This window comes from Cyprinodon variegatus, unplaced genomic scaffold, assembly GCF_000732505.1.
Source record: "Cyprinodon variegatus isolate N-32 unplaced genomic scaffold, C_variegatus-1.0 Scaffold196, whole genome shotgun sequence".
Taxonomy (NCBI): domain Eukaryota; kingdom Metazoa; phylum Chordata; class Actinopteri; order Cyprinodontiformes; family Cyprinodontidae; genus Cyprinodon; species Cyprinodon variegatus.
In genome coordinates, this window is record NW_015150649.1 from 354,285 (window position 1) to 369,174 (window position 14,890).

A 14,890-nucleotide genomic window follows, 5' to 3' on the forward strand; every position below is an offset into this window, starting at 1 on the left:
ATTGAATATTTAAAGGTTTGGCTGACCTGAAACCTGAACAAAGGGCTGCAAATATAAATCAGCTGCAGTAATATTGTAAAAAAAAAAATTATCAAACTTTTTCTATGGGAATGAAAATGCTTAAAGGGTGGTTATAATGTGTCCAATCCTATGGTCATTTTATTTTGGGCTTAATTGATTATCTGAAAATGTCACATAATGAATTTAAATTCTGTTAGTTTGTTCTTGAAATAAGAGTCTTCTCCCTTTAACAGATAAGTAAGAGAATTAGCTAGTAAAATAAGATGATTTGCATTTAAAATCAGAAAATAAATATACACATATGTCCAATTATAGGAGAAAATACTCCCTACACTGGAAGTTGATGCTATTCCCCTCATCAAATTAAGAACAAACACACTTATTAAAAGAAATATTTCATTATTTTTAGATCAGTTTGGACACTTTGAGCTACAGGTAAATCATTAAAAACCTGGTAAAGACTAAGTTATCATGACATCTGTACCTTAGAAAAAATATGGTGGGTTTCCTTTTAAACATCTATAGATATTAAAATCTTTAATCTACTTATTTTTTTTCCCACACATTCAGATGACCCGCATGTCAGCCTTAAAATCGATTTAGTGAACTCACCTTGCGCTTCCGTGGGATGGGCTCATCGAAGAGCAGACTGCTGCCATCCTGCTCATCCAGACTGGGGTCTTCCGCCCCCGTCGGGTTGGAGCCCACACCACCCACACTTGGCACACGGAAAGGCTTGAAGCTGTCAGCCGAGAGCGGCGGCGATGGCGTGGAAGGGTTGGACTGATCGCTTGGTGCAGACCAGCTCCAGTAGCCTCCTGAGGAGCTGTTGCTGGATGGGGTGAAGGGTCCAGCTGAGCCGTTCTCCTTCCATGAACCACTCAGGCCTTCTAAAGAGTTGGTAACAAAGGATGACAATGTATGCGGATGGAAAATTCAAAGTCGGTTGATACAACATGAGGAATCTCCTTCAAGGAGATCGACAACTATAAAAATAAAGCAAGAGAAACCATGAAATGGTGTGATTCAAAGCGTCTTAAGATTTTACAAGGATGAACTCCATTGCTCCCTTCATATCAACAGTAGATGAATTATGTAAAAACTTATAGGATATAAAATAACAATAAGCAGTAGGATATGTATGTGTGTGTATTTGTTAATAACACTTATTTAGGACCATTTTTGGTGCATTAACTAACATTCTGAGGCCATTTGACCAACGGCTGGAGGCCCATTTTTAATAGTGAGTAAGTTTGAGTAATTAGGTAATATAGAGTAAGTTTAGAGATATGAAAGGTGTGAATTGACACTAGATGAATGTCGGGGTTATGGTTAGGGCAAGGGTCAGGGTAAGGCATAAATGCAGAAACTAAAAATGACTTTAAGTCTATGGAAAGTCCTAATAGGGATAGTACTGTAATACAAACTTGCCTTTCACTATACGTATAATGAAAGGCACGCTGTGGTGGTGCAGTATGCTTATTTGTTTCCCAGCAGAGCAGCTGATTATTCAAGCTGTGAGGACTCTATTGTGTTTGTCTAGGAGACAGCCTGGGGAGAGAAACTGCCGGCTTGTTTTTTGCAAAGAAATTCTCTGCTACACAGTCCTACAGGTAAGTAAAGGTGAGTTTGGCGTGTAACTACAATGTGTGAGATCAGCAGAGTTCACATTTTCCTATCTGCAGACCTACAGTAATCTAGGTCCAGCTTGGACCTCACTTGTTTTGTAAAGGAGGTAACCCACATAAAGATGGCTCTGCATAAAACAGACTGAATAAAAACAGTATAGAAAATAAAAGTAATTCTTGAACTGACGCAGGAAGTGAGGTTTCTGCTGAGCCTCCGAACGGCAAATATATGTGTGTGGAAAAAATGAGGCCCTAATAACGGCGTTTAGGATAGTTAGAGGAGTTAGTGTCAGAGACAAAGTTAAAGCTCCAAATATGAATCTGTAGTTAACTTAAAACACATAATAACATAACATAAACAACATCTAAAGTAAAGTAAACTAGGAATAACCATTTTAGATCAGCAGTGAGAAAACACAATATCAGCTAATCGGTTTAGTACACTGTTGCTAAGTTGCAACTTATTCAATTTAAAGTGTTGTACAAAGTTCATTACTCTAATTCGCACCTGTCAAAAATTTTCTTAGAAATGGTAGATGAATGTAAAAGATGTTGTTTTTGTGGCTGACACTTTATAATTTCTGGAACCAATTTACTGCTATTTTATCTAAGACCCTCAAAACTAAAATGAAAGCTATTTTTAGCTATTTTTGTTATTCCAGTGAAGTCTGGTTTAACAGACCCTCACACAGGGTACTACTGCTCTCTAAAGCAAGCAAATCAACTTGGCAGCACCTGTAACATTCAGGAAGTTTGGTTATAAGTGGGATACTTCTTTGCTTGTGGAGAGTCAGGCTAAGAGGCAGCCTTTGGTGAATGTAATTGACAGAGTGGACTTTTGGGAAGTGGATACGACAAACGATAGTCTAATCAGGGCTTAGAGATGAATAACGTTGAGGTTCATCAAACTGCTAAGGAGAATCATCACTGGAAATTGTGTGGCACGATAGGGAAGCTAGTATTTTTATGAATGCGTGAAATTTCCTGATTACGGAGGCTGACTGTAAGGAGATGACACGGTCTGCTCATGCGCTCTTTGTTATCTGAGAACCATGCCACAGCTGAACCGCGCCAAGCCCTACTGATGAACTAGTACTAGTTTAGTGTGGTTTGGTTGTGTCTGGCATGGTCCGCTTCAGTTTTGCATGCCATTTACACTAAACAGTTATCTCGGTTACCGGGCTCGGACCGATCTCTGCACGGTTTAAAAAAGGTTGCGTAAACGGAGCTAATGTTTCTCAGCTTCAGCAGAAATGCATCTGATGACTGTAGTTCAGCAAAAGCCTTTTAATAAGAAAATAATGAAAATCAGCTGTGCTGGAGCAGGGAAACCTCTAATACTTGCAGGACAGCCGCCATCAAGGACTGACTTTGGGCATTCCTGCTTTATGGGATATTGTAAATCACTTCATACTTGCCTTTACAATAAATAAAAAACTTTGAGTTTGAATTACTACTTCCACTTCTCACAGAACGGGCCCAAAACTACAAACATTTACCTTGTTCAGTGACTCCATGGAGACACTAGCAAGGTCTTGCTTTTATAGATCAAAGAAATATTTCTTTTGAAAAATCACACACAAAACAGATCTCATTTAAAAAAAAAAAAAAAGAACATGTAAGCTGGGCGAAATATTGAAGTATCTGAGCATGAATATAACAAAATGAGTGAGAGAGACCCAGTTTTGTTTAGTAAACAGCCTCCCAGCAGGGCGTCTCTTCTCTCATAATCTTACTTTACAGAGACAACCAAGTGGCTCATCTTTAATGTAAGAAACTATGCTATTTTAATCCCGTGGTGGAGAAAAAGAACTATAATGAGCTAAGTGTATGTTAAAGGAAAACATAAGCCTGAATATTCATCTAATGTCAGTCATTGCCTGAGCTGACTGCTTGTTTATGTGAGTATGACGGCTTCTTGAAAACAGCCCCTTTAAGTTGGGATCTCAAACCAAGTGACAGATCTTTATTGAACGGACAGATAAAAAAATATGTAAAAAGCTGAAGCATGTGTTTACAGCTGTAAATAATTCTGGATTCCTGCTACTATGTGGATCTTCAGCCTCTGTGGGCTTCTCTGTGGATTCCCCTACGTTCATTGATGAAGCAATCTTAAAGCACGGCAGGTGGCAGCCATCTATCAACCAAAGCTTCCGCATGCATTCACCAGATAACATTGGCAGGTAGAGGAGCGTACAAATTGCTGGGTTGGTGTGAAACAATTTATTTGTGTTCTGAGGATGCAGAGACAATGCTTTGTTTAGAAACTGTGTTCGTCTGACATGCAACTCACCGCTGACTTTGACAGGGGGACTCCTGACCAGCGGGCTGGTGGAGAGGCTGGTCAGAACCATGGCAGCCGTCACTTTATCCATGTCCACCTCTTCCTCTGAGCGTCTATAAGACAGAATAGAAATCCTAAACATCTTTTGTTTATACACCGTTCGGTTTCTGACATTTAATAGACAGAATAAGGTTCTTTTACGGCTGATTCTTAGAGCCAACTCCATGGTATACCATTTTAAAACCTCTTTGACCTCTACTGTGACAATAACAATTCAACTGAGAAACAAAAGATAAGATAAAACACAAAAATGTAAAGACTGTTAGGATTCATAGCAACAAAGAAAACAATTCCACCTTAGAGTAAAACCAGAGCATGATGCTGCCACCACTGTGTTACACAGTAGGCATGATGATGTTCTGCGTAGCTTCTGGTCCAAAAATATCTTATTTGTAATGGCAAACTGAAATGTTATGTTTTGTTTTCTCAGTCAGAATTTTTAAATTATAAGCTGTTGTCTTAAAATCTTCCATAGCAGCACTTTATATGTCAAATCACTGTTTTGATCCAAAAACCAGAATGTTCAAAACTGCAATTTCAAGAGCAATATTCCAAAGATTTAACTTACTTTATCCAGATAAGGAAAAAAAGATATTGTCTGCAGACTACTGCTCTGTCTGCAACATATGCCACTAATCATATTCAAGTGTTTTGTTCTTATGAGCAACTGATGCAATCGCCTAAATTACTCTGAAATATATACAGTGACCGGCTGATATACTAGAGTACAAACTTAGAACAAAAACATGCATGTAACACTGACTCAGAGTGAGCAGGATGTTTTATTGTGCAGAAACCAGAATACATGATAAATATCAGCTAATATTTGTCTAACCAAAGCCTAGAAGATGCTTCTCCCAATCCTTTGGCACTCGCCAATTTTACAAGTGAGACACAATCTCTGTGATCAAAGCCCTGTCAACCACTGCGTCACTGACTGCCTACCTGTGCTGATGTCTCACTGTTAATAAGACAAGCACTGTGTGCACAAACATGTAGCTCTTTGATGCTGGGAGGATGTCAAACCATCAAACCCGATCCTGGGACGAACATAGCATCAGCCAACTCAGGTTTTTTTATTTTATTTTTTTATAACAGATGATTTAAAAAAAAAAACAGGACCTTTGCACCGTTACATGTTCAGTACAGGGAAGGTTAAAACAGACACACGGTTTACTGAAAAGAAAAAAAAAATATGTCTGCTGTTTGTATGGAGGAGAAATTGCAGCCACATCTATTTAGGTAAAGAGGTAAACCTCATAGCATCTTTCACAGGATATAGAAAAACAATAAAAACAAAAAGTGCTTCTGAAAAAAATGACTAGAACCACTGCAGTGGTCATATTTCCTCCAACACGACTAAATGCATTATTATAAACCTTAAATTAAAAAATGAGAGGCAGACCTATTCACAAAACACGTCCATCTCAAAAATGGTTTAAAGATTGGAAAAAATTTATTCTTTTTATTACTTTTTGCTTATTCAAAAGTATAAATAAACACACAACTTATTCCTTAAATAATAACAGAAACAGAAACAAAAAAAAAAATACAACCCAGGACATTAAATATGTAAAAAAATACATTAAAAATAAACAAAAATCCTTCTTGAATTTCTTTGTCTTGAATTAACAAAACAGTAATTTAAGTAAATTTTTGAAATACCTCAATAAATGTACTACAAATCCATAGATATTTTACTTGAGCAGTGATTTTATTAGCATTTCATTTAAATATTTTGTTTAGTTAAAACAAAAAAAGCAGGATGTCTTTGATTTAACACATTTATGTGCTCTGAATGTTTAGAAAATGCCTTTTTTGCCCTTTTCCAGGGAACATTAAGGTATATTGTTACAAGTCTGTTTACCTTACAGTTATTATAAACAGGTGAGCAAAAATCTTTAGAAAAAAAGTTTCAGAACTTAAGTTTTTTATGATTTGGTGTCAATAAAATATTGTTAAATTATCAACATTTGGAATATAAGAAAATATTATTCATGTCATTTTAGGTTTAATGTTTAGATTCGCCTCAAAATTAAAGAAAATACAGAACATTAAAAGGTCAACACTCTGCAAACAAACAAAATAAGACTAATAAGATTTAATAAGAGTTTTGACTAATGGAGAAGTCATTTATTTATTATTTTAGGCAAACACTGACACAGAAATTGATTTTAGATGAAGGCTTTTTCCAGTTTTAAAACTCTAAACATGTTAAATAATGATGATCATGTCAAATAACGCTGAGATAACCGTTTGTTTCATTCCATCATTCCTGATCAGCATTGAATAGGTGTCTTTCTGTTTCAGCGTTTGCTCGTCTCAAACCTCTGATGGACCACAGCACTTGCATTTTTCTTCAGATGTATTTATTGGTCTTTTATTTTTGGCAGCCTTAGCCTCAGTGAGGACTGAAGGCCCTATGTTTCCACTTCCAGAGCAGAGGGGGATTTCCAGAGTTCCCTCCTAAACAAAAACAGACCTCAGGAGTTTTCTTTAGTTTTAAAAAGGCAACCCAGTTGAAGATATTATTCAGATTTATTAGTCCATGATTGTGAAAAATACGAAGCACCACTGCAGCAGAAACAAGGACTATATTAATGTTTATAATAAGACTTTTTGGAAGACAGTCATATCACTACTTTGCCTTTTTTCACTTCTCCAATTATTGAATGTCAATCAGATTTCTTCCGGTATAAAATGGCAATTTCTGCTATGGTACTCAATGTGCCAGTCGTACATAAATCAACAGTTTTAATCTTTTCATCTGACCTTTTGATGGAAATCTATAAACTGATTTCCTTCCCGTGAAATCTGAAGCTTTTATTGTGTTTAAGCAAAGGACAACTTGGAATTTTTATTTTGTCACCCCCCAAATTAAGCCTTAATATTGCATACGGTCTGATAAGCCAAAGGTTTTCCAAACATTTAAAACTGTAACCCCAAAATAACAATTCTATGGAGGACCAGGAGAGTCACTGAAAAAGAAAAACAGCCATTGTAGATTGTATTTATTTATTCAATATTAAATACTGCACTCAAAAAAAATATTTTTAGATCGTATTTCTGAATGGAGATTAAAAAAAAGTATTTAATAAATTGGTTTATAAATTTCTGTCCTAATCACACATTAAAAAAGATAACTCCTTATATTATTTCCATTTTCCTTTTCACCTTGCATTTTCAAATCCCTTTGCAGTTGCGTTTTCTTTTTACTCCACGCTTTCCTTTCACCTTTTCCATGACCTGAAAACCAGTTAAACCAATCATAGTCTGATCATGTTGTGAACCCAGTGTAGCTGTTTAACCAATGAGAGAGCTGGTTACATCTAAGGAGCAACTGTGTTAGTGTTCACCTAAAAAAACATGTTAGCTATCTTACTTTATACTATATTTATTTATACATATAAAGTAGATAGTCTAATAATGAAAAAAAAATGACATTTTAGATAGATAAATGTTACATTTACTCATTTAATGGTACTAGGGTTATGTTTATGGCTGAAAAATGTATTACAATAAAATCCTGTCATAGCAGTCAATACTGATTATTATTGATTAGTGTTTTGGCTATAACCCATTTAAAATAATGACTTTAAAGGGAATTTAAAGTAAAACAATATCCTTATTTAAAATGCAATCTTTAAAAATATGTTAGTCCGACCACCAGCCTTCTTCAATCTGGCTTTGAGGTCCTTAATTCTTTCTTCTGCCTACATTACCCAGAATGCCAATGGAATTAGTAAAACATTTATCAGAGAGGGATTCTATTGATATCAATCAGGAGTCTATATATTGATTTATTGCTGAAATCTAAATGGTACATTTATTTATTTCAGGAGACATTCAAGTTTATGCATTTCACAATATTTTGGCCCCACTTGGGTGTTTTTTTTTTGCGACCCTCCTAATAAGCAGTGGTTAAAAATAAAAAAAAGGGCTAAATTCTTTGTTTATAGGTATGCCTGGATGTAAGGTGTGAAAAGAGAATGTATTGGGGAATGAAAAGGGGATATAAATTAGCAAAGTTTTAATTCACAAAGGGCAAAACAAACCAAAAGAACAAAAAATATCCATCATATGATTTATTTTTCAAATCACTTGCTCATTTAATGCATTTAAGCACATCTGCTCTATAAATTTGCAACATAATTCAAGCTGCAGACAGACTCCTAAACTTTAGCGTTTCCTCATTAATACTGCAGTTGTGATTGAATTCTATAATTAAAAGCTTATTTACTCAGGCAAAGCGTAAGCTATGGGAGATGAGAAGAGAGTGTTGGCCAACAAAGAAAAGAAGCTAAGCCTCCATTAGCTGATGGCTAATTTATAACCCTTTCTGCTGCTAAATATGATGTCATTACAGCTTGAACATAAATCAAGAAAAGGAAGCTGCACACACAGCTGTCACTATTCCCCATAACCCCCCGCTTTGCTGTAAAACGCCGTCCTGGTCACCTTGGGAGGGTGTCGTCTGACGGCAGATATTATCTCCACTACAACAGTGTCAGAAAATAATTACTAGAAGATTTGTCTGACTTTTAAAATACCAGAAGCGTCAATCATAGGAAAAAAGAATTAGGAAGACTAATAATTATGACGTGGTGTTTGAAATGGAGCGAGAGGTGAGGAAAAAAAAAAAATCCTATCATTAGTGGTTTTATCAAACCTAAACATGTTATGAAGGATTAAATGAACACATCCGTGTGTTTTCAAAGCCTGTTAGAAACACGATGCATGAGAAACAGAAGGAGGTATGTATTGCTAAATGAATTGTGAGAAATGAACTTCATTCATTTGAAAATTTGAGCCTCCGTTTTAATATTCACGCTTTAATCATCTGTAATAAACCGGTGTTCTTGGATCTGACCCCCTCCCCCCTGGAGGCTTCCTGAAAGGGACATTATCCTGGATGTATATGGTAGCATTAACACAACTCTACAGAGGGAGTTAAGAGCTTGTTTACTAAAGCAGATTATATGAAATAGATCCATGTAATTTCATCTTGCTGCCGGCTGCTCATAAATACAAAGTAAAATGACACAGGAAATGCTGTTAATGTGGTTAAAGTCAATGCAAGACAAACAAGACTTTTTCTCTCCATCTAAAACAAACACTTTAAAGTAAAACTGCATCAGCATCGACCTATACATAGTATAAACTGGTAGCTAGGAAGTATTATGGTTTTTCCTTTTGCTCCTAACGGCTCTGGGGGAAAAGATTTAATTAAAAACAGAGGTGAAGTATAGATTAAGTCTGAGCCTGATACATTGTTAATGCATAGATATTATGCTCATCGTCTAATTAGGAAGAACCGAATAAGGTCAAAATAGGTTTCTATTATGTTGACAATCAATAAAAATAAGAAGTACAACTAAAACATAGCAGGAAACAAAGGTTTTAAGCTTTCATATTGTGAAAGAAGTTGACCCATAACAGAATATTATCAGAAAACTGCACAGTGCAGCAGATAATACTAATGATCAATGATTTAACTGACCGTAGCAGCTCCAAACACAATCCTTTCAAGCAGCAGAAAAGAAAATGTTAAAAACAAATGAGATAATAAAATGTGGTTGATGCTGATCCCTTCTGGACAAATAAAAATAAAAGAAAAAGTAGGAGTGTGGTGTCAGAGAGATGCTGATCAGCTGAATCCTCCCACACGGTTCTTAGGCGAGGTCAAATAGATAAAACAAGTGAGGCCAACTTTGAGTGGACAAAGGTGGAGCTGGACTCTTGCGTTTAAAATAAGGGTGCTGCTGTGGGTTTTATTTGTCCTCCTGAAATTATCCAGAGAATTAATGGCTTACAAAGAAGAATGAAAGAATCTCTGATTGACAGAATAAGTTGAGAAAGTCCCTTAAGTTTTTTTCCACTGAGTTAGTTTGACAGACATTTATGTTCTAATCATTGGTTATACTAAAAAAAGAGCCCAAAACAGCAAAAAAAAAAAAAAAAGGAAAAGATCACAACTCTCCACTACAAATGCTGATTCATCCATCCTGTGTAATCTACAGTGTACACAGCTTCTAACTTACATGATAAAAGCAAGCATAAAAAGCCTCTAGAGAAAAATGTATTTCATATTTGTAAAAGAAATACTACATACTAGTTTTACTTAAATAATTATTAATATAATTATAATATAACTATAATAATAATATTGTTTATATATATATATTTTTTTAAATAAGATGATGTATTGGGGCTAGGTTAAGGGTTTGATTGCCGGCCTGGGGTCTTTCTGCATAGAGTTTGCATATTCTCCCTGTGCATGCATGAGTTCTCTCCGGGTACTAAAGCTTCCTCCCACAGTCCAAAAACATCATGTTAGATTAATTGGCTTCTCTAAATTGTCCTTAGGTGTGAGTGTGTGCATGAATGGTTTTTGGTCAAGTTTGTCTCTGTGTTGCCCTGCGATGGACTGGCGACCTGTCTATGGTGTACCTCGCCTCTCGCCCATTGACTGCTGGAGAGCTCCCCTCGTGACCCCAGCAGGTATAAAGCGTGACGGAAAAATAGGTCATAAAAAAAAAATATATATATATATATATATATATAATAAATTATTAACTAAGGTGCTTAAAGAACCCCATCGTCTAACTTTGAACAGAAATGGTCACACAGTGCCTTACTGTATAATGTTACACATCAGAGAAAGTGGGCGTGGGGTAGGTGCTTCTTCAAGTGGCCAGGTTACTCAAACATGCATGCATAAAACAAAAACACCACTTTGGGCATGATTTTGATAATGGTATATAATTTTAACATAGTTAAAAGTTAAGAAAATTGTTTTGGTTTATGTACCCTTTCATTGTTTTGAATCATATTTACATTCTTGTCATATTTTGCTCCTGTCTACTGCTACCTTTTTATTATTTTACATGACTGTTCCTTTTGACTGACCAGAGTCAAAGTACTGTGAGTACTCATTTACTGAATGAATGAAAAATGTTGACATTACCGCTCAATTAAAACATCTTTAAGCATTTATCTGTTTCATCCATTCACTACCTGTAGCATTTATCTATACAACTAATCGTTTCTTTATGTATCAATCATAATATCTTTCATATTTTTCAGTCCTGTATAAAAATGTTAAGTTAAAATATCAAAAATTTGCCTAAAGCACAAACTACAGGCAGCCGAAAGAAGAACAGTTTTGAAAAATAGAAAAGGAAAAAAGGATCAACTGAAATAAAGCTGTTTGTTAAAGAGAAATCCAGGAGCTAATGGATCTAACTACAGTAATAAAAGCAAGACGATGACTGATTGGGAGTTGAGCAAAATCCAAAACATGTGTTTGACCCGGCGCGAAATGATTAACCTGTAGAGTTTAAAATATGAAGCATCGTAGCTAGAAAAACAACAGCTCCCTCTTCAGGGGGTCTGACGGGTTCGCTGGGAGCTCTGGCTGTTCGCCAAGCTGCCACTGAAGCATCTGCATGTGCGTTTGTGTGCCAGATGTTTACATTTGCTGCACCTCCCCTCCCAGATGTGTGTATCCCCTTTAAGACGCCACGACTTCAATCAATGCAACAAACAGGCTGGAAGAAAATAACAGAAAAGGCCAGGCTCTTCTGTGTTTGAAAAGGGCAGAAGCAGAGTATCCACCACTGTGGGGGACAGACGGTGTCAAGTTTCAAGCAAAACAGAGAAAATAACAGGAGTTCATGTTACTGTGACGGTCTTGATTTGACCGATAAATGAGGAACCAATGAAACCTGGAGCTGAGGTTAACTTTTCCACCGTCTATATATAAAAGCTGAAGAGAAGGAACTTTTATTCCATGTCTGTAGAACTATGCTACGCATTAATTTTACATCAACATTGTTTGTTTAGAGTGTTTTTTTTTTATAAAGACAAATAGTATAATTTATATAAATCTAATTTAAATGAACTTAATTGTGCCTTTGGCTCATTAATGTATCTTGTCCAACATTTTGCATTACAGCCTCGCAATAAATACACAATTTGAGTTGTTCCCAAAATAATCAATTTGCCATTTCTTTATACTTGACTTGGTTGTTACCACCACAAGTCTTTTCAACAAAAAATAAATAAAAATCAGCATTTTACTTCATATGCTCTCACATTACAAGTCTAAAGATTAAAAAAAATGAAAGAAATCAGAGGGAGCCTCTGCTTTGCCACAAGCAGAATTAGTTTCTTGAACAGGAAAGAAAAGTATATATTTTGATGTAAAGTCCTGAAGAAACAACCTTTATTAGGCTTAGATATATTAATAAACAAACTCTTTCCAAGTTCACTGGGGCTAAATGGGCCAAGGTCAGTCTTTTTTTGCACACACAGCTATGCACACAGTCTGGCAGCGCTGGTTTCCATGTCACTCAAAACACTATCAATCATGCCTAATAAAGGCAGCTGAAAGGTGTGGCATGGAACAAGAATCCCCCTGAAACAGAGGCCAGTGCTGCTGAAGCACAACCCAGACTGCTCTGTTCTCCTCTTCCTCCCTGCACCCCTGCTGGACTTGCTTTAGATTCTCTTAGCCTCTTTCATGCATATCAAACAATCCCTCCCGCACACTTTGTGCTTGTTTGACATCTCTACCGCATATTCTTGCCGTAGACAGTAAGAGAGAGAAACAGGATGTCTGAAGAGCGGGGAGAGGGTTTCGCTTGACTTGGTTCTTTGATATTGCTTGATGCAGGGAGGTGTTCTCATATAAAAACAACCACTGGACTCAGCTCAAAGGAAAATCATGAAGATTGTTAGCCAGTGAAACCATAGAAACCAGACCTTTCTATCTGTGTCAAAAGACAGAGACTCATCTATTCTTAATTACAGAAGTTTTGGATTTTAACACCCAAGTTGCTTCATTTTCGCTGGTATATTGTGAAGGCTGTTAGGTGCCTGTTTAAGTAAAGTATCAGTCCACCACTTGGTGCATGCAAAGTCGAAAGCAGCGGCACAAACAGCTGCAGGGAAGTGTTTGCTGTAAATGTGAGCAGATGGCACATGGAGGATGTGCTAAAACATATAATTTAGCTCTAGGTGTTTTTTATGTATATATCTATATTCTGCTGTTGAAACAAAAGCATGCAATAATAAATTTAAAGTTAAAATTATAAACAGCACCTGCTCTCAAAAGATGTAATGTCAGATCATCTCTTAAATGTGTTCATAACCTTCCATTTTCAATAAAAACATGGTGTTTTGGTGTTTATATCATCTTCTCTGCAACACTCATATATAAACTATATATGTGTGAGGTACTGGTCTTGAGGTGAAGAAATATTTAAAAAACTAAAGCTTCAAAATGAATCAAATAAAAATGTATAGTCTCAAATAAGTGTGATAAAATAAAGAAAGTTTAGGAGTGAGTTGTCAGGAGGAAAGTAGGTAGAGGCCTATTATGAAAAGCTGTATTTAGAAATATAGTAGCCAGTGATGATCATTTTCCTGACCCAGTTCTTATACGTTAAAATTAACATTTCAGATTTTCAGAATAATTTATTTTTTTACTATTCAGAAGCAATATTTAGGCCTGAACATTGTTTTTTAAGGTCATCTAAGGAATTTTACAATTATGAATTTGTTTTTTTGTAACAGATTCCTCAAAGTATTTTTGAGGTCAGATCGTAATGGATTTTTAACATGTAATCTATGCCTACCTAGTTTTCATGTGATATATCTACAGCGTGACATACTGGTCTGTATGTAATAGTTAAAAATGGCAAAGAAAAGAGTGCATGTAGCCATTCATTTAAGGCAGATGTTTATGAGAAATAAAGAAGTTTATATGCAATGTAAGGACCAAGACATATGAGATTACTTGCCTTTAGGGGGGGAAATCTTTATATATTAATTTAATAGTGAATTTACCTCAGCAATAAAATAAGCTATCTTCCTATCATACTCTTATTTGAACAAGTCAATAATGTAAACAGCAAAAACATTTCTAATGAAAATAGCATAGCTTGGCTCAAACCACAAGAGTTGAAAATCAGTGATACACAATCATGCTGTACTCTGCTTTGGTCCAGCTGCAAAGTTCCAAACCTGGAAAAACCTGAAAGATTACAAACGCTTGTTCACGGCTCTGCAAATCTTCCAAGTCTGTCTAGTTTGTTTTTACACAGGGAGATGTGAGATAGTTATATACAGTCTATTCTTCGCGTACATCCAAATAATCCCTTTTTTGTGGAAACCAAAACACACCAACATGATCTCCTTAAGCCATTTAAATCCTGCACACAATCTCCTCAAACCACTACAGAGTATTGGTTATTGTATGTGCTGGAAGCACTTGGTCACGAATGGATAACAATGGATGATGAAGCCATTAAGGATGAACAATATTATTACTGAGAGCCATATCTATGATTAGTGAGTTTTACTTGGCTACCTGTATAATACACACAGGGGGTCAAACAGGATATACCAGAAAAAAATGACTGAATAAAGAAATGAAGTTCCTTAAGCAACAAGGAGACAGTTATAGTTGAGGCCCCTCAAGGTGATAAAAAAGCCAGGTGTGGCATGGATTAGCTTGGCACACAGCCAAAGGCATTGAATGTGTCTGTATGTGTGACTTCTATACGTGTTCAGGTCGTCCAAACACCACAGCAGAGATCAACATGTCTGTTTTTCTTAAAGATGCACCAATGTTTTCCGTTGCATTTGTCCTTAGCTGCTGCGAGAACAATGAGGTCTCCACTGTTCCGTAAACAGATAGATTTGTTGACAGCTTCTTACACTCTGGCAATTTTTACCCTAAACTGGAAAATTGACATTTGTTTTTTCACTCATTGAATCAATAATTCTGTCACACAAATCTTCAATTTCACAGAAAGCAACCCCCCATCGTCTGTTTTGCCTCTTAGTCCATTTCACTTAGATCTAATAAGCATCTACATGTCAATCACAG

The 14,890-nt window shown here is 36.1% G+C and overlaps 1 protein-coding gene across 2 annotated transcripts in view; it reads right to left on the reverse strand.

Annotated features, from left to right (window-relative positions):
- The window catches only part of znf704 (zinc finger protein 704), a 69,510-nt gene that overhangs the window by 11,945 nt on the left and 42,675 nt on the right, over positions 1-14,890 (reverse strand). For both annotated transcript variants that reach the window (XM_015379626.1, XM_015379625.1), the window contains exons 3-4: positions 3,943-4,046; positions 634-911 (exon numbers count right to left, since the gene is read on the reverse strand). In XM_015379626.1, the coding sequence (XP_015235112.1) occupies positions 634-911; positions 3,943-4,046 (382 nt within the window). The remainder of the gene's footprint in view (positions 1-633; positions 912-3,942; positions 4,047-14,890) is intronic.